We start from the raw sequence: 25410 nt of genomic DNA on the forward strand, positions 1-25410 counted from the left end.
AAGTCATACAGTGAAATTTGTGTAAACTAATTTTCTACCAAGACACAAGAAACAATTATGCTCCTGTTTTGTCTCATAATAAGACTGCTAAAGAATGACCAACATTCCAAAACAATTATTTGAATATATTTGTTATATTATTGTCATAATGGATGCACACTGAACTGTGGATTGATTTAAGTTATTTATACTGTGGAATTAAGAAATCAGACCAGTCAGTTAAAATGTATTCCATCAACTGTTATATGATCTTCCTGTGGGCCAATCTAACTCAGCTAGAAAATAGAGAAAAAAAAGTATCAAATGACAGTTGTCTATATTTTTAGAGAAAATTGTTTCTAAATAATCATAAGAGATCCCTAAAGATGACTTGTTCAGCTTTTTGTAACATGTATTTATTTGGTTCAGTAAACACTATGCCTCCGCAATGACTGTATTTATGAGATCCTGTGTCAGAATATATCTTATGCTACATTCAGTGAGTCAAGTTCCTCCCAAGATAGTTTTAGTAATAGAGTAAGTTCTGTTTGGAATTTTTGGTTCTAACCAGAGGAAGTTCTGCTCATTTGCTTGTCTCTCTCATTTCTCAGTATTACTTAAAAGCACTTAATGTCATTAACCCAATCTTCACAACAGTTGTATGAGTTTGGAATTAACATCACACTTTTATAGACAGATAAGCTAAGGCCTAGAGAATTTTAGTGATGACACCAAGATGGCACAGCTAATAAGCAACAAGGATTGCTGTGGACCTTTTCAAGGAATATTATATAATCTTTGGGAAAACGAAATTACTCTCTTCTTTGACAAAAATCCAGTGTTCTTCTACAGTCTTCATGTTGTTAGAAGGAGGGTTTTAGCATGGTAATATGAATACAGTAAGTTTTCTATCTTTCATACCAGGGACATCAACAGCAAAAATTCAACTATAGTCATCACTCCCAGGCAAAGATCGTGATGGGCTTTTATTTAAAAATAAACAAAAAAAGCCCCACTTAGTTGACACTGCCATGAGAGTTCATTAATGAATCAAGAATTGAAGAGTTAGTAAACAAGGGCAAAGTTTTAGTATGAAATTCTTTGACCTTTTTGCAGAAGTGTCTCTTCCTTATGCTTAAAACTTACAACCTTTCTTTGTTGTTTTCTCCTCTTTTCAGTGTTCTTAGCCCCTTTGAGGTCTGTTCCTGAGTGGCATACCCCGTATCTCCTCTTACTTTCTCTAATACCTGTAATCCTTTCATTTAATTTTTCACTATTCTAAGTATTTCTCACTTGGGAGTTTTTCCTTTGTATCTCCTCAGCCTTCATTCCCCCTTGTGGCCATTTGTAGTGCTCCCTTCCTGTCAGTACAACTACACATTTACAGATACAAATCTCAAAACCACTGCCTTTTTTTTTTTTTTTAAATGGAGTCTCGCTCTGTTGCCCAAGCTGGAGACCAGTGGTAAGATCTTGCCTCACTGCAACCTCCGCCTCCTGGGTTTAAGTGATTCTCCTGCCTCATCCTCCTGAGTAGCTGGGATTACAGGTGTGCACCACAAAACCAATGCTTTTGATTTTCCATTTCCTAAAAGTAAATAAATGAATTTCTAATGATGATTTCAGGACTAAGACTTTTGGGTTGTTTTTCTCCCTTAAAAGGAGGAACGCAAGTATGTGCCATAGCTGTTTTGAGACCATATTTTTGCAGTACTTCTGGCTTTACAAATATGTCTGTGTAATCTGAAGCTGGAATTGTGGGTGATTTTACCTGCCCCATAATCATTGCACAAGAGATTAGTGTCAGCTGTCAGGATATGCTGCTGTGTCAATACTGTAAACAGATGAATGGTATAGGAAGGATTTTGTCTTCTTTATACTGATGAAGCATTATTTTTGAGTGTGCTAGCTGCCTTTGAACTACCACATATGAAAAAGGAACCAGCGTCTGTCTCTGTGATGTTTACAAATTCATGTGTAAAACCTTTGTAGAAGGTTCTAAATAAGATTTCCTTGGTCCCAAGGTTTGGTTTATTCTTCCTTATTTTTGTGAGCCTTTTCTATATTCTGGTTTGAGCTCATGCAAAAACCGTATAATTCTTAAGTGTCTCAAAGCACCTAGGGGCTCTTAATATTTGGCTTCACAGGTTTCTAATGAATGCTAATATTATGCTTTAGCTGTAATATATAGCTGTATATTATATATGCTATATATTATATTGTATATATTATGTGCTATATATATTATATGTTATATAACATATAGCAAATATTTATTAGCTATAACCTTGTTGTTCATAATGTTCACAACAACAAGGTGTTGTTATGATAACTTCTTAAGAGGTAAATATTTTCCTCAGTAAGAGATTAAGAAGATATCCACAAGAGGTAGACTTCTATTCATAATTTAGGGAAGTCTAAGCAGTCTGCAAAGCTCAGTGAAACTTGGTGCCTCACAAGCAATCTCTTTACAGATAAGGTCCACATTTATCAGCTCCCCCTCCTTATTGTCTGTCTACCCAGTCACCTTTCATTTACATAGAACATTTCTGCAGTGATGTACTCTTTACTCCTTGATTTGTAAATGTATGTAGGAATCTTGTGTCTAAGTAGTTAGAAGGAGAAAAATTTGTGGTGGAAATAATCACTATTTCTAAAATAAGAATTTTTGATATGTTAATATGGTAAAAGGAGAAAAACTTACCTAGAGTATATTTAAAGTCAAACCAATGGTGTTCAGTAATATGTGCTTACTGACATATTTTATCTTTTAATGACAAACTATTTGGTATATTTTATGAAAGCAGCCTAAACAAAGAATTTCTATGTGGGTATAATATAGTAATAAGAAACATTTTGCATTATTCTACAAAGAAATAAAATGATAATGCTGAAATTGAAATACTGTTCTAGTTACAAGAGTAGATAATGCTAATAGCTTTTATCAAAGCAGTTCAATTTATAGTGTTTGTTTTTTCTTTGTTTTTTAAATGTCTTTGAGAAGGTTAAAAAATTTATTTCTCAATTTCAGCACATAAACTGAAAATCTTGTCATTTAGAATTTCATACAGTAGGTATTTTAGATAACTCATTTTAATTGTTTCTAAGTCATATGTTTTTATAGGTAAGTAACCATGTTAGCTAAGAAACAGGAAAAAAAGCATTAAAACATCAACCCATTTTCTATTTTAGTTGATCTGGTCCCATTACTGATTTATTTTTTTTCTTTTCTCAGTTGCTGAGTAAAATGCCCTTGCACTACTGCCTATTGTAGGTTTTGAATGGAGCTGTAATTTATATTCTATTTTAAAAAGACTTTAGGAAACATGTTTTGTTCCTTTAAATGTATGCTGAAGTTTTAGGGGGAATAGCACACCAAAATCTTTTATTAAATGAGGAACAAAATGAACCAATTTAATATAATTGTAGGTATTGTTCTGATACCATAAAAAGTGAAAAAAAGTTTTTGTTCCTCATGTAATAGAAAAATAATGTCTATGTTAACCTGGCCAAACAGATGTAACTAAAATAATCAGTCTAGTCTAATTCTCTCTTTTTAGTCTAGACTGACACCGCTAATAGTACTCTTATGCCATTTGGGGACTTGCAAGCAGACATTTCATAAATGTTTGTTGAATGTACGAATGAGTAGATACATGAGTAAAATTATATTCATGCAAATAATAGCATGCTGATCACATTAATCTGTGTAAAATCTTGGAGTCTATTATTATCAAATTTTACTCATTAAAACTTAAAAGAGTGCAGGTGAACTTGAACAACATTATCATCATTATTTTAGATGAAATGAAAATTCATAGACAAATTATACTTTTCAGAATAAGTTTTTCTTAAATTATTTCCTAAAATGTCACTTGTAGTTGTGCACATTATTTTGAGAAGAGTTAGCTAATTATTAGAAGTGACTTCCATTTAATAAATTAGTGATCAGGTGTGGGAGGTTGAAGAACGTTTTGTCCTTTTTTAATGCTCAGAATATACTGAGTAAGGTAGGTAACTCTTGCACCAAGTATGAAAGTAGAAATTCCTGGTGAGTTTTCCCACTATTGTTGCCAGATAGTATGTTTCCATATTGTGATAGTGTTGAGTAAGGGTTAGAATCTTAGAGATTCCCATGACCTGTTTTCTCCTTCATAGAGCACTGATTTCATAGTATTTTAATAATTATCCATCTGTCCCAATAGAATGAAAATGTCTTGATGGTAGAGGCCTTATTCTGTTTTGTACTCTTGTGCCCTCGGTTTTAATCACAGTGACTGTCACCGAGCAATCCTTCAGATATTTGGAGAATGAATAAATGTCCCATAGCAGTAAGAGAAAAATTAATAAACATTCAAGTGGTAAGCCATGCATCGATAAAATGTGTGATAAACAAAGATAAATGTATGTTCCATTTTTCTCCCCACAGTCTCCAAACGTCCACAACTATCCCGATATGGAAGCCGTTCCCCTGTTGCTAAATAATGTGAAAGGGGAGCCCCCGGAGGACTCGTTATCTGTAGATCACTTCCAAACACAAACTGAGCCAGTGGACTTGTCAATAAACAAAGCCAGGACGTCCCCTACTGCCGTTTCATCCTCCCCAGTTTCCATGACAGCGTCGGCCTCCTCACCTTCTTCAACTTCAACCTCTTCATCGTCTTCTAGTCGTCTAGCCTCATCCCCAACTGTTATCACATCAGTATCTTCAGCGTCATCTTCGTCAACAGTATTAACTCCAGGGCCCCTTGTTGCCTCTGCATCTGGTGTTGGAGGCCAGCAGTTTTTGCACATTATCCATCCTGTACCGCCTTCAAGTCCCATGAATTTACAGTCTAATAAACTGAGTCATGTTCACCGCATCCCTGTGGTGGTACAGTCGGTGCCTGTTGTCTACACAGCTGTAAGGTCACCTGGAAATGTGAACAACACTATTGTCGTGCCACTTTTGGAGGATGGGAGAGGCCATGGCAAAGGTAAGAGACATGAACAAAGCTTTGATTTATTTCAGCACTACAGGTGACTTCATTTTTGCGGTGAACAAAACCTAAATTGTATGCAAACACTGCATCTGAAGAAGTTCTATGTAGAGTAACACAGAGGCACCAGCTGTTCAGCCTTCAAGCAGAACACAGTTTAGAGGGAACTCACCCTATGTTTATGTAGGTATATGCTCCAGTTTTGCTCAGTGTATTTTTATTTGCCATAGGTCATGTAATGTCAGAATTCAGATATCTAAGTTTGCAAAGTAATACTTGCTTTGAAATGCTCTTCTTTAAGTCCTCAGTTGGGGAGGGCAATCTATGGTGGACGTAATTGCTTATGAAGTGTAAATTATAGATTATGAAGTGTAAAATTTTCTTAAGTAAATCAGGATATTTCTTTGTTGAGTTGTTCAATTGGAATTTATTTAGGTGGTAATAATATAAAATATTGTGAAGTTGCAATGCCTGGAATCCAATTATTCACTTTTGAGTAACTTATAAATTAAGTTGCCATTAAAATAATTCTAAAATTAGGTGTTTGACTATAATAGTATCATGTAGCTTGTGTTATTAACTTCTTATAAGGCTAAGTTATTATTTTAAGGAACAGGATGATTCAGTATACTGGAAATATTTCACGATGCAATATTAATATTCCTTTTTAGGGTCTAGAAGGCAGGAAGATAACTTTTCTACATGACTATATGTAATCATCACTAGTTATTTAATTAAATTTGATAGTTATGCAGCTGGTCATGAAGTTATTTCCTACTTCTAAGTTATTTTTTTCCCTGAATTTTACTAGAAGAAATTGTGATAGCATCATGCTGTCTTTTCTCTTTCTTCACTATCCGTGAATCTAAAAACCAAGCCACCCCTCAATAGAAACTCAAAATGTCCATAATCATTGACTTATTCCCTTTTAAAGTAAATACATATATATGTACTTTGTCTTCAGAGCCTAGAAATAATGATGGATTAAGATTTATGATGTATTACTTTTTGCTTTGACACTATATTACTACTGAGGCCTGTAATTAAAATGTGATCGATGAGTACATAAAACACTGCCTTCTCGTAAAATGCTAGTAAATATGGTTGTTTTGGTTCTTGTATGAGGTGGGAATAAATACGTAGAAGTAACATTTGATTGTGAACTTACAGAAATTTTTGCAGATGTAAATTACAAAATTGTGCATTCACCATTAGCAAGGTATTATTTTATCTGCAGTAAGTTTCTTCATCACATGTGAAATAAGTTTCACCTTCCTATTTTAACCAAATTAAAATCTGATGATTCAGAGCATACAGGCACTTTAGACTGCAAACTTGAGATGCAGACACCTGATAATCTCTTTCTTTTGTTCTCTAATGGGCCAGGAGCTAGTCCCACTATTCTCTAGTGAAAACATAAAAGAAAAAGAGGAATTAGGGAACCTTTTCATGGATTTTACCTGAGCCAAACCCTCTTTGATATTGCTGACACTTCTGATTGAACTGAACAAATCAAATTTGAATAATGATAACATAACTGCAGGCCAAATCAGGTATTTATTTTCTTTTACAATTTAGAAATGAGATTGTAAATTTTGTAAGAATTAGGAATTAACAAGTAGCAAAACATGCAAACTTTCATATTATCTTGTATATGTGTATATGTGTAATGATAGAACCTAATCTTTGTATAAGATGAAAATTATTTTATTATAAAGTTAATAAAGATATTAATGTTGCTCATGACCTTTCATACAATTTTGATTCACTAATGAAAGAAACAAGTGATTTTTTTTGTTTGCCATGATCATTTTGTGAGAGAGATTTTTATTTTAAAAGGATAATATATAAAGTATATTGCTAAAATTTAATTTTCTGAAAAATGAATTATTGTAGCAGAACTTTTAAGACTCATGCTATAATTTGCTCTCTACATGAATATATTTGTTTCATGCATTATTTTTTACTTAGTAATTTTTTCATATCAAGAATAAAAATTTAAGCATAAACCCTGCAGGCTGTGCTATGATCATTAGGAAGATGAGATTTGGGATCAAGGATGTATGAGTTAGAACCCTAGCTCTGTCACTTATACCTATGTAATGGGAAAGTTATTTAATCTCACTAATCTTCATTTTTATTAGTGATAAAATAGGGATAATAACATGATCTAGCCTAGAAGATTATTGGGAAGATTAAGAACATAATATATAAGCTGGGTGCGATGACTCGTGCCCGTAGTCCCAGCACTTTTGGAGGCCGAGGTGGGCGGATCACGAGGTCAGGAGTTTGAGACCAGCCTGGCCAACATGTTGAAACCTCGTCTCTACTAAAGATACAAAAAATTAGCCAAATGTGGTGGCGCATGCCTGTAATCCCAGCTACTTGGGAGGCTGAGGCTGGAGAATCACTTGGACCTGGGAGGTGGAGGTTGCAGTGAGCCAAGATTACGCCACTGCACTTCAGCCTGGGTGACAGGGTGAGACTCTGTCTTAAAAAAAATAAATAAATAAAAATAATATATAAATGTCTAGCATCCCTCAATTATCAATAAATGATTGAAATTACTTATCTCTCCCCAAAAAAATCAAAATCAATAATATTCAAAAAAAATGTTTTCTCTTTTTTATAAAAACAAATATGGAGGAACAAAAACTTGTTGAATTTTAAAAAGAAAAACTACCTCAAGATGTTGGTATGGCACTGCTTCTCAAATTTTTTACAATAACAAATTATAAGGGATGAGCGTTTAGTATGAGAAATTATGTGAGGACATCCCATATTTTCTATTTTTATTAGTTTATACTAAGTTTTTATAATCACCGTATTCTACAAATGTTGTTATAGCATTTTATATGTTTTTTTATTGCTTAACTGATTAATTAGGTAATAGTGAAACTGTCTAGTGGAAGAAGGCTGCCTACCTTACAGAATGAATAAAGGAAAGGGAATTTCAGTAATTCCTCAATTCTTTGTTTAGCATATATGCAGCTGGGCAGCGAGCCAGCAGTGAAGACTGAGAGAATAAAGGGAGCCCCCATTTCCCTTCCTTCTTAGGATGTGTATTTCTGGTGTGCATGAGCAAAGGAAAATACGATAGGGAAGTTGGATTTTCGAAATGCTAATAATAAAAATACAAAGTGTAACGCATAAATATAGATGATTGTACTGGCTCCTTTTAAAGTTGGTAGAACGTTGTATCTGGTCTCTGATAGAGAAATAGGTTACCCTACATGTCACATTACGTGAAGGACTGTGAATGCGCACAACCGTGTCTAAGTTCACGTGTCCTGTCAGTTGAATCATTTGTCTTTTCAGCTGTCTATTGTGCATCTGTCATTATCAGGCGTTTTATTGACACCAAAGATACAGTGTTGGGCAAAGCAGATGTTGTTTCTGTCTCACAGTGCTTACAGTCTAATGAGAACTACTGACTTTCCACGAAATGGTCATAGAAACAAATAACTGATAATTGTGGACAGAGTTGGACTGAAATAGACCATCCAGGGAGTTGCCCAGTGGAATGGGTTTAATTATAATTGCAAATAGAGAAAGCTGTATTTGGCCAAAGTGTTTTCATGTAGGATGTCGTGTTCTAGGAAGACATGTATTTACTGTGATGCTTAGGGAGTGGTGAGGGTTTGGGAAGGGGTGGGGTGAAACTTCCACAAGGGATACTTGACTAAGGACAGAATGGCATGAAAAGATTTTTTCTATACTCCTTCCTGAGAAGTGTGAAAATGCCTTCTAGTGAGGCTAGAACCACAGCCTTTTCAAGTGTGTAAAGAATAGTGATCTGAAGCAATGGCAGATTGTCAGCTAGCACAGAACACCCTGACATCTCTATTGGACCTTTGATACAGTATGTGATATGAAGAAAAATGGAATGATGTCCTAGAAGGTACAATAAACAAACATAATTTAGAATTGAGCTATGAGAGGCAGGATGTCAGAAAACGTCTCCTGAGAAAGACATTTTTCCACTTGATACATAAGGACATGTAGCAGTTCGCCCCCAACAGTGGTGGTACTGAGAGGTGCAGGGCTCCCCACATGGAGGGGAGAGTTTTGTTATTAGGTTGGTGCAAAAGTAATTGCGGTTTTTGTCAAAGGGATGGCATAAACTGCAGTTACTCTTGCACCAGCCTATACTATGGAATCGGAGACATGATATTTATAAACCGAACCCTAAAGGGATTATTTGACCTCACAGACGAATTTAAGTCCTTCTTGGGTAAGTTCGTGGCACATTTCCTGGGAGACTTTCATTAGCTTTCACCAATATTTAATAGAAGGAAAGCACTGAGCAAGCTTGCCCAACCCGCAGCTGTGGGCTGTATGCAACCCAGGACTGCTTTGAATGAGGCCCAACATAGATTTGTAAACTTTCTTAAAACATTATGAGACTTTCTTGCAATTTTTAAAAACTCATCAGCTATCATTAGTGTTAGTGTATTCTATGTGTGGCTCAAGTTAATTTTTCTTCTTCCAGTGTGGCCCAGGGAAGCCAAAAGATTGGACACCCCTGGCATCAAGGGTCAAGACAGATCTCAGGAAAAGTTATTCTTGGTTCATTATTGACTTGATGGAAGAGTAGGCGTGTTTAGGATTCTCCTTTCTTCCGATATGAAGGGTGCGTTTACTTTATACCAACCACATTTCTAGGAATTGGTGTCCCAAAATGAGCAAGTCCCTACTGTCAGGGACCTTACATTCTAGTAGTAGTGACAGTTCATGTATATCAGATGCTGTAAATGCTATGAAGACAAATAAGGCATGATAAGGGAGTTGGAAAGTTAATAGGAGAGGGGCACAGTTTTAGGTATAATCAAGGAAGGCCTCTCTGAGAAGTAAGCTGTACCAATAATAGCTGGGGAAGACCTTTGCAAAAGAGAGAACTACAGCTTCAAAGATTCTGAGGCATGAGTGACTATGGCCTTTGTGAGTAAGAGCTACTAGGAGGCTGGTGGAACTAGAGAGGCTTGAGTAGGGGAAGGGGAGGGTAAATGAAGGATCTGGTAGGTTCCCAAGGCAGTGCTGTACGGCCTTTGGTTTTGTTTTAAATATGTTGGGAAGCCACTGGATTCAGAATGAGCAGGAGGGTGACATGATCTTTTTTACCTTTTACAAAAATCATTGAGCCACTGCATGCTGTAAAGAGTATGGGGAAGGAGCGAGCAGAACTAGGAAGAACTAGTAAGAGGGCCTATTGCAGTGTTGGTCTGCTGGTGGGATATGAGGGAAGGAGAGGAAATAAGGATGACTTCTAGGTTTTTGGCTGAGCTATTGTTCTCTACTAAGATGAGCATACTGGGGTTGAGAGACATGTTAAATTTGATATGCCTGTTCCACATTTGAACAGAGGGAGCTTGAGATGGGAGTTGGATGGGTGAGCCTGGAGCTCAGATGAAAGAGGAGGCAGATTTGGAGAAATAAAATTTGGGAACCACTAGGGATCATCTCAGGAGAGCCCAATGGAGAAGGAGAAGCGTGGACGACTGGAAACTTGAGCATTATGAGGTTAGAAAGTGAAGAGGGGTGCAGCAGTCAGCACGGAGACCCATCGGTTCATGAGGAACGTGGAGTAATGTTAAAGAGAATGCAGGTGGAGAGTGTTTTCAAGATCAGCTTGTCAGTGGTATCAAATGCTGCTCAGGGATGAAATAAAACGAGGACCGAGAATTGTGGATTTGGCGAGGGAGTGTTCATTGTTGACACTGACCAGCAGTGGGTCAGTGGAATGGTGGGGACAAAAGACTGCCTGAAGTAAATTGGTGTTCAGATGGGAGGTGAGGAAGAGGAGATTGAAAGTCTAGATAGCTCTTTGGTGTAGTTTTGCTTTAAGGAGTTGTAGAAAAATGGAATGAGAACTGGAGAGGCATTTAGGTTCTCAAGGGAGGGGTTTTAAAAGAAGGAGATGGTATAGCAAGTTTATATGCCATCAGGAATAATCCTACATCATTATCTTCTGTTTTTTGTATTTCCTTTCATTTTCCATCATGTATCTTTTTCCTAACAATTTTCTCAACATAGTAAATAGACTTTAGAATTCAGATTAATTACTGCAAGATGCGGGTATGTTTACAGTACAATATAAGCAATAATGTGCAATTAAGGACTTTGCTTTTATAATTCCTCCTGCTTTAGAATTGTCCATTTTCAACTCTTTACTGGATTATTAGCAAACAAATAAAAATAAAAGTAAAATTTGAGTTCCATTGTTAATTATAAAAATAATACCAGAAATTATATGAAGATAAGATCAACATTTTTTTCTTCATTGTCTAGTGGAATGTGCAGGATAACTGAAAATAAACCATGAGTCCAAAATAATATCATTTTGTCCTTTAAAGACTTTTTTTTTTTTTTACATTTAAAACATCAATAGGTATTACATTTTAGAAATTCAAGATACATAAAAGGTAATGTCAGGCAGGTGTGGTGGCTCATGCCTATAATCCCAGCACTTTGGGAGGCTGATGCAGGCAGACTGCTCGAGCTCAGGAGCTCGAGATGAGCGTGGGCAACATGGTGAAACCCTGTCTCTACCAAAAATACAAAAAAAAAAAATAGCCAGATGTGGTTGTAAGCAGCTGTGTTCCCAGGTACTTGGGAGGGTGAGGTGGGAGGATCACTTGAGCCCAGGAGGTGGAGGTTGCAGTGAGCTGAGATTATACCACTACACTCCAGCCTGGGTGACAGAGCCAAATCCCATCTTAAAGAAAAAAAAAAAAAAAAAGGAGTTAATGTCATAGCCAGTCTGTGATAAAGATCTGGGGAGTAAGAAACAAGAGGACGCGTCTCCTCCATTCTATACCTGAGCCAGTCCTATCTCCATGTTGATGGAGGAATAGGTAACCTTGATGCCTGGGAGTGAGACTTGAGCAAGGACGTGAGATCAGTGACTTTGAAACCATCAGGGCCTGCAGAGGCCTAGTGCAGCCAAGTGGGTATTTTACTTTGCCCAATTTTCTTTCCTAACCACTATCCTTTCCTTCTTTATTATGTAGATGCTCTGCTCTTTCTCCCCTTTCCGTACATTTCTGTCTTTTCCTTAGCCACGCAAAAGCAATCAAATGTCGACAGGACAGTAATAACATAGATTGCTTGAAGAAAAAGAGCCCAGCTCTAGTTTCCTACCCACCCACATTTTCTCATGCAAATTTAACACCAGCAGCAGAGTCTACCAGGATTTTAGCAAAACATATTTATTACATTAAGACTTTTATTAGAATAGTGTCATACTTGAAAAAAATAACTTATTATAGGTCCAAATGCATTCTTTCTTATTAAAATAATCATGTGTTTAGATCCTTGTGTATGAAGTACTTTTCCCAAAATACCTGAGTAGAACATGTTGATACTACTGTTAGGAAACCAATCCAGTTTGGGTGTGCAATTTCTTTGGTCTCCTCCTTTTAAAGAATGTTGCTTTCTTACTATATTTAGACACAGACACACGGTGAAGAATCATCCAAAAGTATGTTATTTTCATAGCATCCATTCAGAAGTTTCAAAGGGATGTGGCTGTAGACTAATTTGAAATACACCCCATTTTCTTCCTACAGGCTGTTGCTTTTCTCGGCAGCCTATAGAAAGAAGCCACGAGTATATTTTTAGTCTCATGCTGGTTATATTTGTGAAAGAAAATATAGTCATCACAGAGATTGCTGCAAAACTCATTGGGCATTGTGACCTTAGGTTCTGTCCCGTTGGTGCAACTGGAGTTGATGCTTATGGAACTTCCCATTTGAGATCTCTTTGTCTCACTAATTTTCTTCTGTCGCCAGCTTTCTCACTTACTGGTGTCTTTGTTTCAGGTCACGAATCCTTCCTGTTCTCAGTTGCTGGAGACTTCATTCATGCCACAGACTCACTTCTTCTGTCTAACTTACATGTGACTGTCCTTTTTTGTTCACCATTTTGTGAAATCCTGGCGTCACCTGTCCATATGACAGAATAGTCCTAGGTAACTGACCTGTGATTATGTGTGAAGTTATCTTTGCTTCCCTTGATGAATTGATTCTGTTTACTCTTAAGTATGGTGACTAATAGCCATAGGTTAATTCTTCAATGTAGAATTTGATTTTTATCAACAAACTAGCCAGTTACTTATGGTCTCTACTTTTTTAATGTTGTTTATTGGGAAATGGGACTGGAATATTGCTGTTTTTTGGGTTATGATTATTAAATATAGGCTTTGATAAGACTTGAGTGTTTCACTCTTATGGTAAAACAAAGATAGGAGCTTGTTGAATAGTGAGAGAAAGGCAGGCAGTCCATATTTATAAAAAATTGAATTTTCACTGTGAGTTCAGAACCCTTTTTTTTCCTACAGATACGTTGGAGATTTGTGGTTTGTTTTTACCTGATTTTCAACATGGAGTAGACACTTACCTGCATTTTTTCACTTCTGGGCATGCACAAGAGGTTGAATAGATTCCATCAAAAAAATTGGCTTCTTATGCTCTTGTTTATCTGAAGTGCCTACAATCTGTCGATTCCGCTGCTTCATCTGGCATAGACTGGGATAGTTCTTAGATGATGATAACTGGCGCACGGAGGAGACAGAAGCCGTCTGTATTGTTCTAAGAAAGTTAGCAGGAAAAAGAAAATTCTAAGCTCCTCATAGACTGTAAAATGCCCAGAAATGAGTTTGATTATCTCCCCCTACCTCCCTACATTAAACAGTAAATAAAAGTTTAAAGTAGAAAAGAGGAGGAAGAGAAGGTGTGGATACCCGGGGTGGTTCATGTTAAAAGGTAGGTGTTACTCAAGGAAGTGAAGATAAAGAGGACAGTCAAATCCATTTGTTAGGTAAAGTAGCTAAAGCAAGAAGAGGTTAAAAAAATGGGCTTTGTTTTCATTTCATTATAAAGTGATATTAGATGCTACTGAATAAGGTAACCTGGCACGTTTTTATTTATTAGGTCAAGTTTCTCCTATAATAAAAAGACCTAGTTTATGTTTAAAGAAATACTTTTATGCTTACATTACATTTTACTGGTAAAGTATTCTAATCTACATACTTACTTTTTCACCAAACCTGAAAAGTTTTCTCTAAACCTGAAAAGTTTTATCTGATAATATTTAGTACTTTGAATATTACATATTAGAGTTTGATGTGTAATATATTTTATTTCTCTTGTGAATAGTTCTATTTAAAAAAAAAAAAATCTTTTCTATCCTGGAATTATGTTCTTACTAAATATGCTTCTCATTTCATATAATACAAGTGCTGTTATGCTATGGGGGAATTCTTATTCTACATAGTAGATTGCAAGTATTTGTAGAATTATTTTGATGCTATTTTGGCGTCTGTACTCACTGTAAGAAATATATATGTATATGAAAACATATTTAGTAAATAGACACTTTTTCATTAGTAGGAACAAATGAAAGAAGGAAGAATAATAAGATCCAAGAGGGAAACTTGGTCTTAGATTCATTACCAGCACTGTTTTAAATTGGCTTTTTAATAATTTACAACTCTGTTGCTGTGGTTTCTGTTTCCTGTTTTTTTCTTACTCCCTTAATAATTCTTTTTCTGTTCCAGAATGTGTTACTATTTTCTCAGCTCTTTCACTCTGCCTATTTTCCTTTGTTAATGGGGAATTTGATTAACTGGGTATTCTGCTTTGTATTCTTTAGAAAACAACTAATTGATATTTGTCTTTCTATCCAATAAATAAAAAAGAGCTACCAATTTACAGGGTGATAATCACATACTCAATTCTTTCTCCAGCCACCTTTATGTAGGGGAAATGCTACTTTGATCATTGGCCAGTTGTTTCGTTTTTCAAGACCAGGCAGCTTCACCATCTTTTTTTCTTTTAATAATTATTTCATTTATTCAACAAATGTTTTATGGGCAATATACAAGGCCAGGAATATCTCCCAGTCCTAGCTATGGCACTTAAAAGAGAAATTCTTTATAAAAGCCAGCTCTAGTTTACAATAGACTAAAATGATGATCATACTGTGGGTCATTTCCTGTTGGAAATCAATTTAATAGCTCACAACGAGTGATTTTAAAGAAATGAAATAGAATGGTGTAGGTTGAAAAGTATCTGAGAGTGTCAACCAAATAAGTATTATTCCATGAAACTTTTGTTCATTTAACTTGTTTACATATATGCAAATGTGGTGCTGTGAGCAGGGGGTGTGTATATGTACTGGTCATGATGAAATACATATTTCTTATTGAGAGACCCCACCGGATGTCTCCCTGCTTTCACTCAGCCGCTTCCCTTTTCCTTGCCCTTGCTGCACCTCCCTTTCAAAGTACCCTCCTCAGTTCTAACACCTTTTTTCTCTCAACTTCCCTCCATTTTTCTGTCTTCTTCCTTTTCTCAGTTGTTTTTCTCTCCCTCCACTCGTCACCATTCTACCTTTTTCTGAGTCTTGATTTTTCTCTTTCATATCAATCGAATCACCTTTACCAGAAGTAATGTAATATGGAACGATGAGACCTGTAATGAAAACGACAGTCTTTGTATTGCCATCTAGTGGCAGAATTTTAGAATGACATGAATGGAAAGACAAGAACTCTGCAATCTAATTATTTTTTCTACCGTGCCCCTGGATTTTCCCAGCTAGTTTAGTGTTGTAAGACAGTGTGGTGAATATGACCCTTTTAAGTAAAACTCAAACCTGAATTGGAGACCTAAGTTATCTACTTTGTTTTCAGAGCTCAAGCGTATGAAAATTTTTTGGGACTATATTTGATTTGAGCCAAAATAAATAAATAAATAAAAAGGCTTAACTTCTTATCCCACTTCCCATCCCGGACATTTGCATGTGACTCTATTTAGTGGAAATAAAAATGCTGTGTTCTGTGTATCTGTGCTTAGTGTTTTTTAAAACTATGGATTAGGTTTGTTGGCTAAATGGAAGCGTATGTATGCCAGCTTGTGTGCTACTAGGAAGTTTTGCTGAGAGGTGAACCCACTGAGCAAGGATACCAGTGCCCTAGAATGTCATAGAGAGAAAATAAAATTAAAATGGACCAGGCACAGGGACTCACGCCTGTAATTTCAGCACTTTGGGAGGCTGAGGCGGGTGGATCACTTGAGGTCAGAAGTTCGAGACCAGCCTGGCCAAGATAGCGAAACCTCGTCTCTACTAAAAATACAAAAATTAGCCGGGCACGGTGGCATAGGCCTTGTAGTTACTCGGGAGGCTGAGGCACAGCAATCACTTGAACCCTAAAGGCAAAGGTTGCAGTGAGCCGAGATCATGCCACTGCACCCGGGCATAGGAAACAGAATGAGACTCCGTCTCAAAAAAATAAAAGAAAAGAAAAGAAAATGAAAATAAATACAATGGACAGTTATGTCTTAGGACAGAAAGAATTCAGGAAAACAGAATGTAGAAACTTAGTAAAACTGAAAGAACTAGGAATAGCCCTTGGAGAATTCATCAGATAAACTGCCTTTTCAAATACTAGGGCCTCAGGAATTCAGTAGGAGCATGGTAGAATTAGAAGAAGGGTAATACTTTGGTAGGTATATGGGTTTCTCAGTTCTTTGGGGAGAAAGATCTAGCGGGACTTGGGTAACCTATAGTAAGAATAAGCTCCTCTGCTGAGAACTGTGGTGCTTATATAATGTGGTTTATATTGTTATAAATCCTCATTTCTAAAATAAAGAGGTTGTGTGTGTGTGTTGGGGGGGGTGGTCTCCCAGAATTCTACACTAAAACTTAAGCTCCATGAAAGTACCATTTCAGCCTTACTAGCTAATATTTCCCCAACATTGTGTTTGACACTAGTAAGTGTTTTATTGAAGATATGGATGAAGAAATGAATGCATTAATGTAGGAAGCACTGCAGGGACAGTGTTTTGTGTGAGATGCTTAGGAATGCTGTGGCCAGTATAAACGTGCAATCCTAAACCTTGACCACAGAAGAAACCTTCCCATGGTGAAGTAGAACGCTGCCAAAACATAACACGTAACCGGCAAGCCTCTGCCCATCCTCACATCTACCTCACATACTACCCGTCCATCTCAGTCTGTTGCTATTCCACCAAATACGTCTCACGTCCCAGCCATGTTGCATGGCCCTACAGGTGACATTCTACCTTTATCCATGTAGAAAGCAAAGGGAAGCCTGTTCTTTCTCTGACAAAAGAGCTGGTTCAAATGCCTTCTTTTCTGAAACAGTGCATACCAAACTGTAAGGCAATTCTACACCACCCCACAAACACACACACGTCATCTTTTCTCATTGCCTTACTGCCTTACCCAACATCTGGCACACAATAAACACTCTTTAAGTGCAGAATGAATGAATACCATCCCCAAAGCTCTTGCTGCGGTATGTCAATCTGTAGTTGCCTGGTGTTCTTGAATACATTGTTTCCGCTGTTTCCCAAGTTGTTTTGTTTTGCAGTACTTAATATTAAAGAATAATATTTGGTGGTACGTTATAGATACTTGATGTGATTTAGGTTTTAGTAGTTTCTGGAATGAACCCCTGTGGGTAAGAAATATTCTTAGGGCTTCCAAACAGCCTTAATACAAAGATATTGCTGTATGAAAATTGTAGTCAGTTCTTATTTATTCTTTTACTCTCAGGTAAAATATTTTGCCTGTGAAACTAGGATAACTAATAGCTTTGATTGGATCCAGGCAATTAATAGAATCTGCTAGATTTCTTATATAATAGTAATGCCAATTTCATTTCCCAGTCAGGGTGAAACAAATTATGCCTCCTACCCCACTGCAGTTAACTGCATCAGCATCATGGTGCCATAAAATCTGAAAACTGGAGTATGGGTAATCCCACTATAAATTGTAATAAAAATTGCCTCTCCAGACTCTATATTCTCTCCATTAAGTTCATAGACAGTGTCTCTTTGTACATAAAGTTTTATGAAATAAATCGACCATTTCTCCTGTCCTTACCAGATAGCAAGCTGTTTTGATTTAAAAGCTGATAATGATGCAATCCGTTTTTGGTGTTTGTAGAACATTTTAAAAGCATAAATTTCCTTTAACAAACCTTAAATAGAAGGGAAATACTACTTTGCTACTTTTATTTGTACTACAGAGTTAAATATCTCTCTGAGAAAAAGAGTAAATGATGTATTTACCATGGTGGGCCCATTTGTTGCATCCATAAAACAAAGATTTGGTTTCCCTCCTCAGATCTCTGATCTTAAAAGTGTATTAAGCAAACTGCAGCACAAATCTAAAATAGCTTTGTGTGAACTGTTTCCAGTATTCGGTGTTTAGAAGGGATTTTCAATTTCTTGATTGCTTTTTTATCTCTTCTGTGCTAAATCCAGGGGCTCCCTAATCATCTCCAGTGTGGCCTTTGTCAGATGTGAATGTTGTAAATCAGTCCTCTGTAAACAGAGAGACCTTTTAAACAGAGGAAACCTTCTAGAGACCTAGGTTGTAAATCTCCAAAGAACATGAACTAGACTCTGGAGGAAGTCTTATGTTATAATGAAGGGAGAGTAGGTGCCATTTGAGGCGAAAGTTGGAGAAGCATAAAGTTTTGGTACTCAAAGTAGGTAGGAGTGTTTCAGAGCAGGAAAAGAGTAAGTAATGAGGGTAGAGGATGAAGGGTGCACAAAAAATGAAGAATACTGTGCTTGTACTGGAAAGTAGCCCATGAGGTCCCCTCCCACGCAGGTACTGCATATGATACAAAATATGTTGCCTACATCATAAGTACTCTATGTTACTTATAGGAAAGGACTCAAGATCCTCCCTCTTTCAAAGCATTTTAACTCTTAGCTTGGATATATTTGTTATATTATTTGTGAATATAATTTTCTAACCGCGTAAGTAGAGAATAGCAAATAAAAATGCAAAGAAAAATAAGTGATAGGAATACTTCTCAGTCGTCATTTTTATAACTTGGGTTCCCCAAAATGTCTTCTCAGTAGATTTTTATGGATGCCCAATAGCCACAAAATTTTGTAGCACTTCTTTCTGTAGATTTCGTTACTGAAAGAAAATAGATCTACTGATTTTGCATTACCAGTTTATAGATGCTGAATACCTCCTGAGATTCTCTTCTGCCAATTCCCTTCCCAAATTAGGAAACTCCCTTTATCTGTAGGGGCACTGAGGGTAAAAAAGTGGCAGCCAGCAAAGAAGATGTCAAAATTATTATTAAAATAAGAACTTGAATAATTGCAGCAAGGTCTTTCTGGATGGGAGCAAATGGGCTAACACGGCACGTTAGTCCTTGGAGAGAATACTTTATTACAGCGTAATAATTGCTTTGGAAATAATGACCATTAGTAATGAAAGAAAGGTTAAATTATCGTCAGTCTATTTGGAAAAGGCAGCAAAGTGTGTAATAAATCTTGTAAATACGTTTATTAAAAATCATTTAAATAATATTAAATAACCCTTATTGAATGCTTTTACATTCTTTCTGCTTTACATGTGTTATCTTTAAGCCCAACAGTAACCAACATATAGATATTATTGTCAGTCTTTTGCATTGAGAAAACTAAGACTCATGTAACTTTCTGTACCACTTATAAGGTCACAGCTTAAAAGTGGTAGAGCCTTGAATTAAATCAGAATTTCTATATACTCCATAGCCATTTTGCTGTACTTAGGCTTGATGCTTTAAAAAGTATGCCTTAATTATCTAGAGAATGTGTCAGTTTTAAATATCCAGTTCCATAGTTCCTCAAATTAGGTGGCATTATGTTTTTAAAATCATTTAGTTTTTTGACAAGGATTAAAATTTATTATATATGAAATCTATTATATATCTAAATAAGTGCATATGTGTGTGTGTGTATGAATTGCATGAGGTAATTCCATGTTGCTAAATATTGAAATTATAGTACTGTATCATGTATTTTCATTTCTTTGGCATCCTGCAGCCTGAAAAACAACAGCCTTAAGCTGTAGGTTAACATTTCTAGGTGTAGGAAAATTTTGTCAAAGTGTGGTTCACTGAGTTTCAGAGAACGACATCCATGTCATTTTTAGACATGTCTGGCCCCTGCCTGAAGCTCTTTTGATCAGGGAATTGGTTAGAAAGACATATACAACCCAGACACGCCTGTTCTATCTTGCTTCGTCGTGGTAGTAGTAATTTTCTGGAAAACACAAGGGGAAGCTACAAAATAAAGACATGGCTAACATTTATTATTACTGTTATAATTATATTTATTTTTCTTAGATTAATGAGTTCAATAAAATTCTGAGCACTAGCCAATAGCTAATGATCATTATAACATTACAGTTTTAGAATTATCCAAGCTTATATAGCAGATGTTCAGAAATGCCTTCTTCAAAATTAGAAACTAAATTCAATAAAGTGTGTGTTTGGTTATGGAGAATAGCTTCATAGTAAAATCTGACATCTTCCAGTTTTTGTTTCAGTGTCTTTTCAGAGCCATATAGTATCTTTTCTGTTTTTGTAGTTCTCTATTATTTATTAGGTTTATCAAAGAGTAAAAGATCTTGCATGCTGTCCAGAATGTGTTGGTATCAGGTATGTCGTAGGAAGTATTTTCTAGCACATTCTGGAAGTCATTGTTAAAGTAGATCATTATCCATTTATCATCTAACAAATGAGCGCTCACTGGTGATGCACTACTTAGTGGCATTATTGTGCCCATTGGTATAATCTACAGTAATCAAGATAGTATAACCTCCAATTATGTGTTTTATTATCTCATTATCCACCTTGCAACTAATGCAACTATTAACAAGCGCATTTCTTGCCATTCTTGGCCAATTGTGATTACTTTAATAGTTAGTCACTGTGATAAGTCCCTCATACTTAAAATAAACCTCCTTTCAATCATAACTTACACTAGTTTTAACTATATAATTTTGTGTGATCTGATATAAACAGAGGATTAGAGTTTTGTCCATTTACAAGTCTAAATAAGCCACTGAATGGTTCATAACTATTTTTCAGTATTGTGTCCTATATTTATAATTACGATGAACGTTGAGAATGCAATCATCCTTAATAGCAAGAATAAGCTACCACAGACTTTTTTAGCATTATTTATTCATTCCCTACCTTATTCCAGAAAAGATATAGGTGGGCTAAGCCATATTATTACTATTCAGTCAGTAATCCAGCCAACTGTTGTTGTTCAGGCAGTCAGAATTTGCAGAGACCTTGCGTATTTGTAAGTTTCAAAATGCAGTGTCCATCCGATACCCGGGCATGTTAGAATATGCTCCGAGAAGAACTTGGTACTAGACTTTATTTATGCATCTATATGTAAATATAAATGCACATATACAGAGATATATGTGGACATGTATATATTTTTATTAAAAAATGATACCACCTAGAACTTTATAAAGCAAATGAAACTAGTTGACATTATAAAAGTCTTGGATTTTATTCCCTATCTTGTAACGTCTCAGTGAGAAAAAGATCTTTATTATTTCAACAGGGATGTTGATTTTCATACTGACTTATTTTGTTTGTTGCTCTCTGACTCATCTGTCAAAACTAAATAAAATTTGGCCTGCCGGATTCAAAAATTAAGATTTCTTTTTTAAATTTTAATCTCCAATTTTTCAACCTTTTGCTTTATCCAGGAATTGTGCAGTGTATTTCTTTCCATTCACTTATTCATGTGATTAATACACATTCATGATTTAACCACATGCACGACATACAGTACTCACAATACGCTCATAGTCAAATGGATAAAGCAGACTAAAAAGCCACAGTGAGACGAGCTCTGTAATTCCAGTGAACCCAGGCCCACAGAGGTGGATTGCAGAGGAAGAGGGGCGGTATACTGGGTGGTGGTATTGGTTGGCGGTGAGGTGTGGTTATCACTTCAGGAGAAGGCTGTTTCTCAGAAGAAAGTATTAGTTACATTCTCTATGTAACAATGGAGGAAAGGAAGGGCAGTTTTTTAAAAATGCACAGTCTTGGAAATACGGAAAGGTATACTGTATCCTGGCAGATAGATTCAACGAGTAGATAGGTTAGTATTGTTCAAATGAAAAGTACTTAAAAGAAATGTAAATGAAGTTTAAGGGCAGTATTCATGTATGTAGTTATCACAGGCCTTCTCTGCCGAGCTAAGAAGTTATTTACTGAACTCTACAGGGAAGCACAGGAAAGTTGGAAGTAGATGGGAGTTAACATGGTAACACTGAAATTTGGGGCATGAAAGGTTGAATGTATTGAAAATAGAGGGAGGGAGACAAGTTAGGAGACTTTTTCAGGAAGCCAGGTGAGAATTCCTGAGAGCCTGGGCAGGGCAGTGTGAATGGAAATGTGATAGAACTTCTTGGCAAGTTGGATGTCAAGGATAAACGAAAGGATAAATCTAGGATAATGCCCAGGTTATTGTTCTGGCACAAGTAGAAAAGCTGACAAAAGCATGAAAGAAAAGTTAAGAGACATTGGTTGAAGTATTCCAACGTATATCTAAAATGACATTTATTGGAATAGATAGAATGCAACATTTAGAGAGATGTCTTGGAATTTGGGAAAATTAAGGGAGATTATGAATCTTAGATTGTAGACAAACTCAGTAAAAATCAACTCATATCTAGATATAGTGCAGTGAAATTGTCAAGCATGAGTTCCCTAAAGAAAACCTTAAAAGCTTATCTGCAAAGGAATGTAAGAATAAAAAGACTTTGAGCAACAACAGATGCCGGAAAGCAATGCAATAGGCTCCTCAATGGGTTGAAAGATCCTGAAATTCTGTACTGGGCTGAAATAAAATTCCATCGAGTGAAATTTAAAAAAAAAAAAAAAATTGGACATACATTGACTACAAGCTTACTGCCCACACATATGAGTCTTATACTGAAAAGACTCATAAAGAATATACTTTTGCAAACAGAAAAACCCAAAAGGAAAGGAGAGCTTAGAACTGGTTTGAAAAATATAGATAAATATATGCATGAAGATAACTTTTAATTAACTCTTGATAGTAAAACATGCACCAAAATTCTGGATGGCCCGGACACAGTGACTTACGCTTGTATTCCCAGCACTTTGGGAGGCTGAGGCGGGCAGATCACTTTAGGTCAGGAGTTTGAGACCAGCCTGGCCAACATGGTGGAACCCTGTCTCTAATGAAAATACAAAATTAGCCAAGTGTGGTGGCGAGCGCCTGTAATCCCAGCTACTTGGGAGGCTGAGGCAGAAGAATCACTTGAACCCGGGAGGCAGGGGTGGCAGTGAGCCGAGATTGCACCATTGCACTACAGTCTGGGTAACAGAATGAGACTCCATCTCAAAATAAAAATAAAAATAAAAAATTCTGGACCAAATGATAAATGGGGAAGGTGGGAGTGTTCCTTGGATAGTTATAGCATTCTCAATCTAGTGTTTGGGAGGAGAACTGACAACATGGCATAATTTTAGACTTCTGAAAAATTTTAATATCTGGAAATACTAAGTCTTACAACAGGATGGGGAAATGTGGGTATTCACATACCAATGAGAGTGTAAATTGATTCAACAACTTTGGAGATCAATTTGGCAATATTTGGTAAAATTGATATGGACACCCCATAATTTTCAGATGTATACTATGAAGAAAGTTGTAGCAGCATTTGTAATAGTGAATATTTTTAACAAATTAATTTTTCATCAGTAAAAGAATAGATAAATAATACTGCTCCATTTAGAAAATAGAATCTTTTACTATTAAATGAAAGAGTATGAATAAATCTCAAAAATACAATGTTAAATGAAAAAATCAATTAGAAATATCATATTGTTGGCCAGTTGTGGAGGCTCATGCCTGTAATCCTTGTGCTTCGGGAGGCCAAGTTGGGCAGATCACTTAAGGCCAGGAGTTCAAGATCAGTCTAGGCAGTGCAATGAAACCCCATCTGTACAAAAAATACAAAAGTTAGCCAGGCATGATGGCCCATGTCTGCAGTCCCAGCTACTCTGGAGGCTGAGATGGCAAGATCACTTGAGCCTGGGAGGTTAAGTCTACAGTGAGCCAAGATCATGTCACTGCACTACAGCTTGGGTGACAGAGTGAGACCCTGTCTCAAAATATATACGTGTGTGTGTGTGTGTGTGTGTGTGTGTGTGTGTGTGTGTGTGTGTGTATGTAAGTATGATATTGTTACATGCCATTTTGAAAAGAGCAAAACTGTAGGTATTGTTCATGGATATACATGTAGTTAAGGGCCAAAAATATGAGTAGGAAGGATCTACACCAGAATACTATGGAAGAAGGAAACAAAATAGGAATTGAAAAAATACAGAGGAGCTCTTAGCTCTTTCTGTGATATTTAACTTAATGATCTAAAGGAAATACCATGAAATGTTTAGATATTTTGAATCTTTTGGGAAAATAAATAGCCATTATATGTAAGCCTGGGATTTCTTAACTGAGAAATGACTTGGCATGAAAGAAAATCTGTAAGTAACAAGTTTATAAGCAAGTTAATGAGGAAGCAAGTACTAGACCCTATGTTAAGTGGCTGTTTATATTTTCTTTTATATGAAGGATTTGAGAAATAGTGGAAAGAAATGATTTTCAAGATTTAGGGAGTTCTCCTTTCAGGAATGAGATAAATAAAAATGCTGAAGAATTGATTTGGCCCCTGACGTCTTATTTGATAGCTTAAATATGGCAGGCACATAGAAAGCTTAGCTACCCTCTTATTAACAGATGGATTTGGTTAGGGTGTAATGAGACACCCTGGCTCTCAGATCTCAGCTAGCCTCAGGGACAGCAGGTGCTTAGAGTGGAGGTAACCTGGCATCTTTGGTCAAGGAAATCAAGGCCAGGTGATGTTTAGAATACATATTATTAGAGCAGCATGAATTTCACTGTTTTTTTTTTTTTTTTTTTTTGTAGAAAATCTGTTTTCCTTACATTACAAAAGACAGTATCCAGCCTTTCTATTTGTGAAACAACTACACACAACAACCTCAAGCACCATGTGACTTATCAGTAATTTGCCTGGCAAAGCCCAAGACCTCATCCTCTGTCATAGCTCTTATCTTCTTCAGAAAGTGTCTCTTCACAAAACCAAAATGGGCTTTCTAAAGAAGTTAGTGTAAGCCCAATTTAAAGTTGGGAAAGCAGAAAAGAGACTAGTGTGTAACTCCTGTGCTCTCTTGGTGTTGTAGTATATACTATAGCAGTGTTCTTACTTGCTGTACCTGGCCTGTTTCGAGACAGAATTTTACTTTGATCTTGTTCTTCAAGAGTCATTTCTGGAGATACCGCCACGGCCATCTCCCTAAACAAGTCAGACGCTTGAGTTCCTGGGCTTGGGAAGGGGTCTGACCAAACAAACTCCAATGCAGTGGCCATAACTGAAGCCCAGGGAAGTCATACCATTTCTAGTTGGTGGAAACCTCACCAGCCTCCACAGAGACTAGACAATTTATCATAACAGGGGCAGAAGGGGAGCAATGTTACAAAATATGGAAATAACATCTCTTTAACAAACTCCAAAACAGAGAGAATACATTTTTTTTTTTTTTTTTTTGAGG

The 25410-nt window shown here is 36.4% G+C and overlaps 1 protein-coding gene across 3 annotated transcripts in view; it reads left to right on the forward strand.

Annotated features, from left to right (window-relative positions):
* KLF12 (Kruppel-like factor 12) overlaps positions 1-25410 on the forward strand; it is a 465591-nt gene that overhangs the window by 293662 nt on the left and 146519 nt on the right. For all 3 annotated transcript variants that reach the window (XM_011932150.1, XM_011932151.1, XM_011932149.1), the window contains one exon: positions 4409-4955. In XM_011932150.1, coding sequence (XP_011787540.1) covers positions 4409-4955 — 547 coding nt within the window. The remainder of the gene's footprint in view (positions 1-4408; positions 4956-25410) is intronic.

This window comes from Colobus angolensis, unplaced genomic scaffold, assembly GCF_000951035.1.
Source record: "Colobus angolensis palliatus isolate OR3802 unplaced genomic scaffold, Cang.pa_1.0 Scaffold94, whole genome shotgun sequence".
Classification (NCBI taxonomy): Eukaryota; Metazoa; Chordata; class Mammalia; order Primates; family Cercopithecidae; genus Colobus; species Colobus angolensis.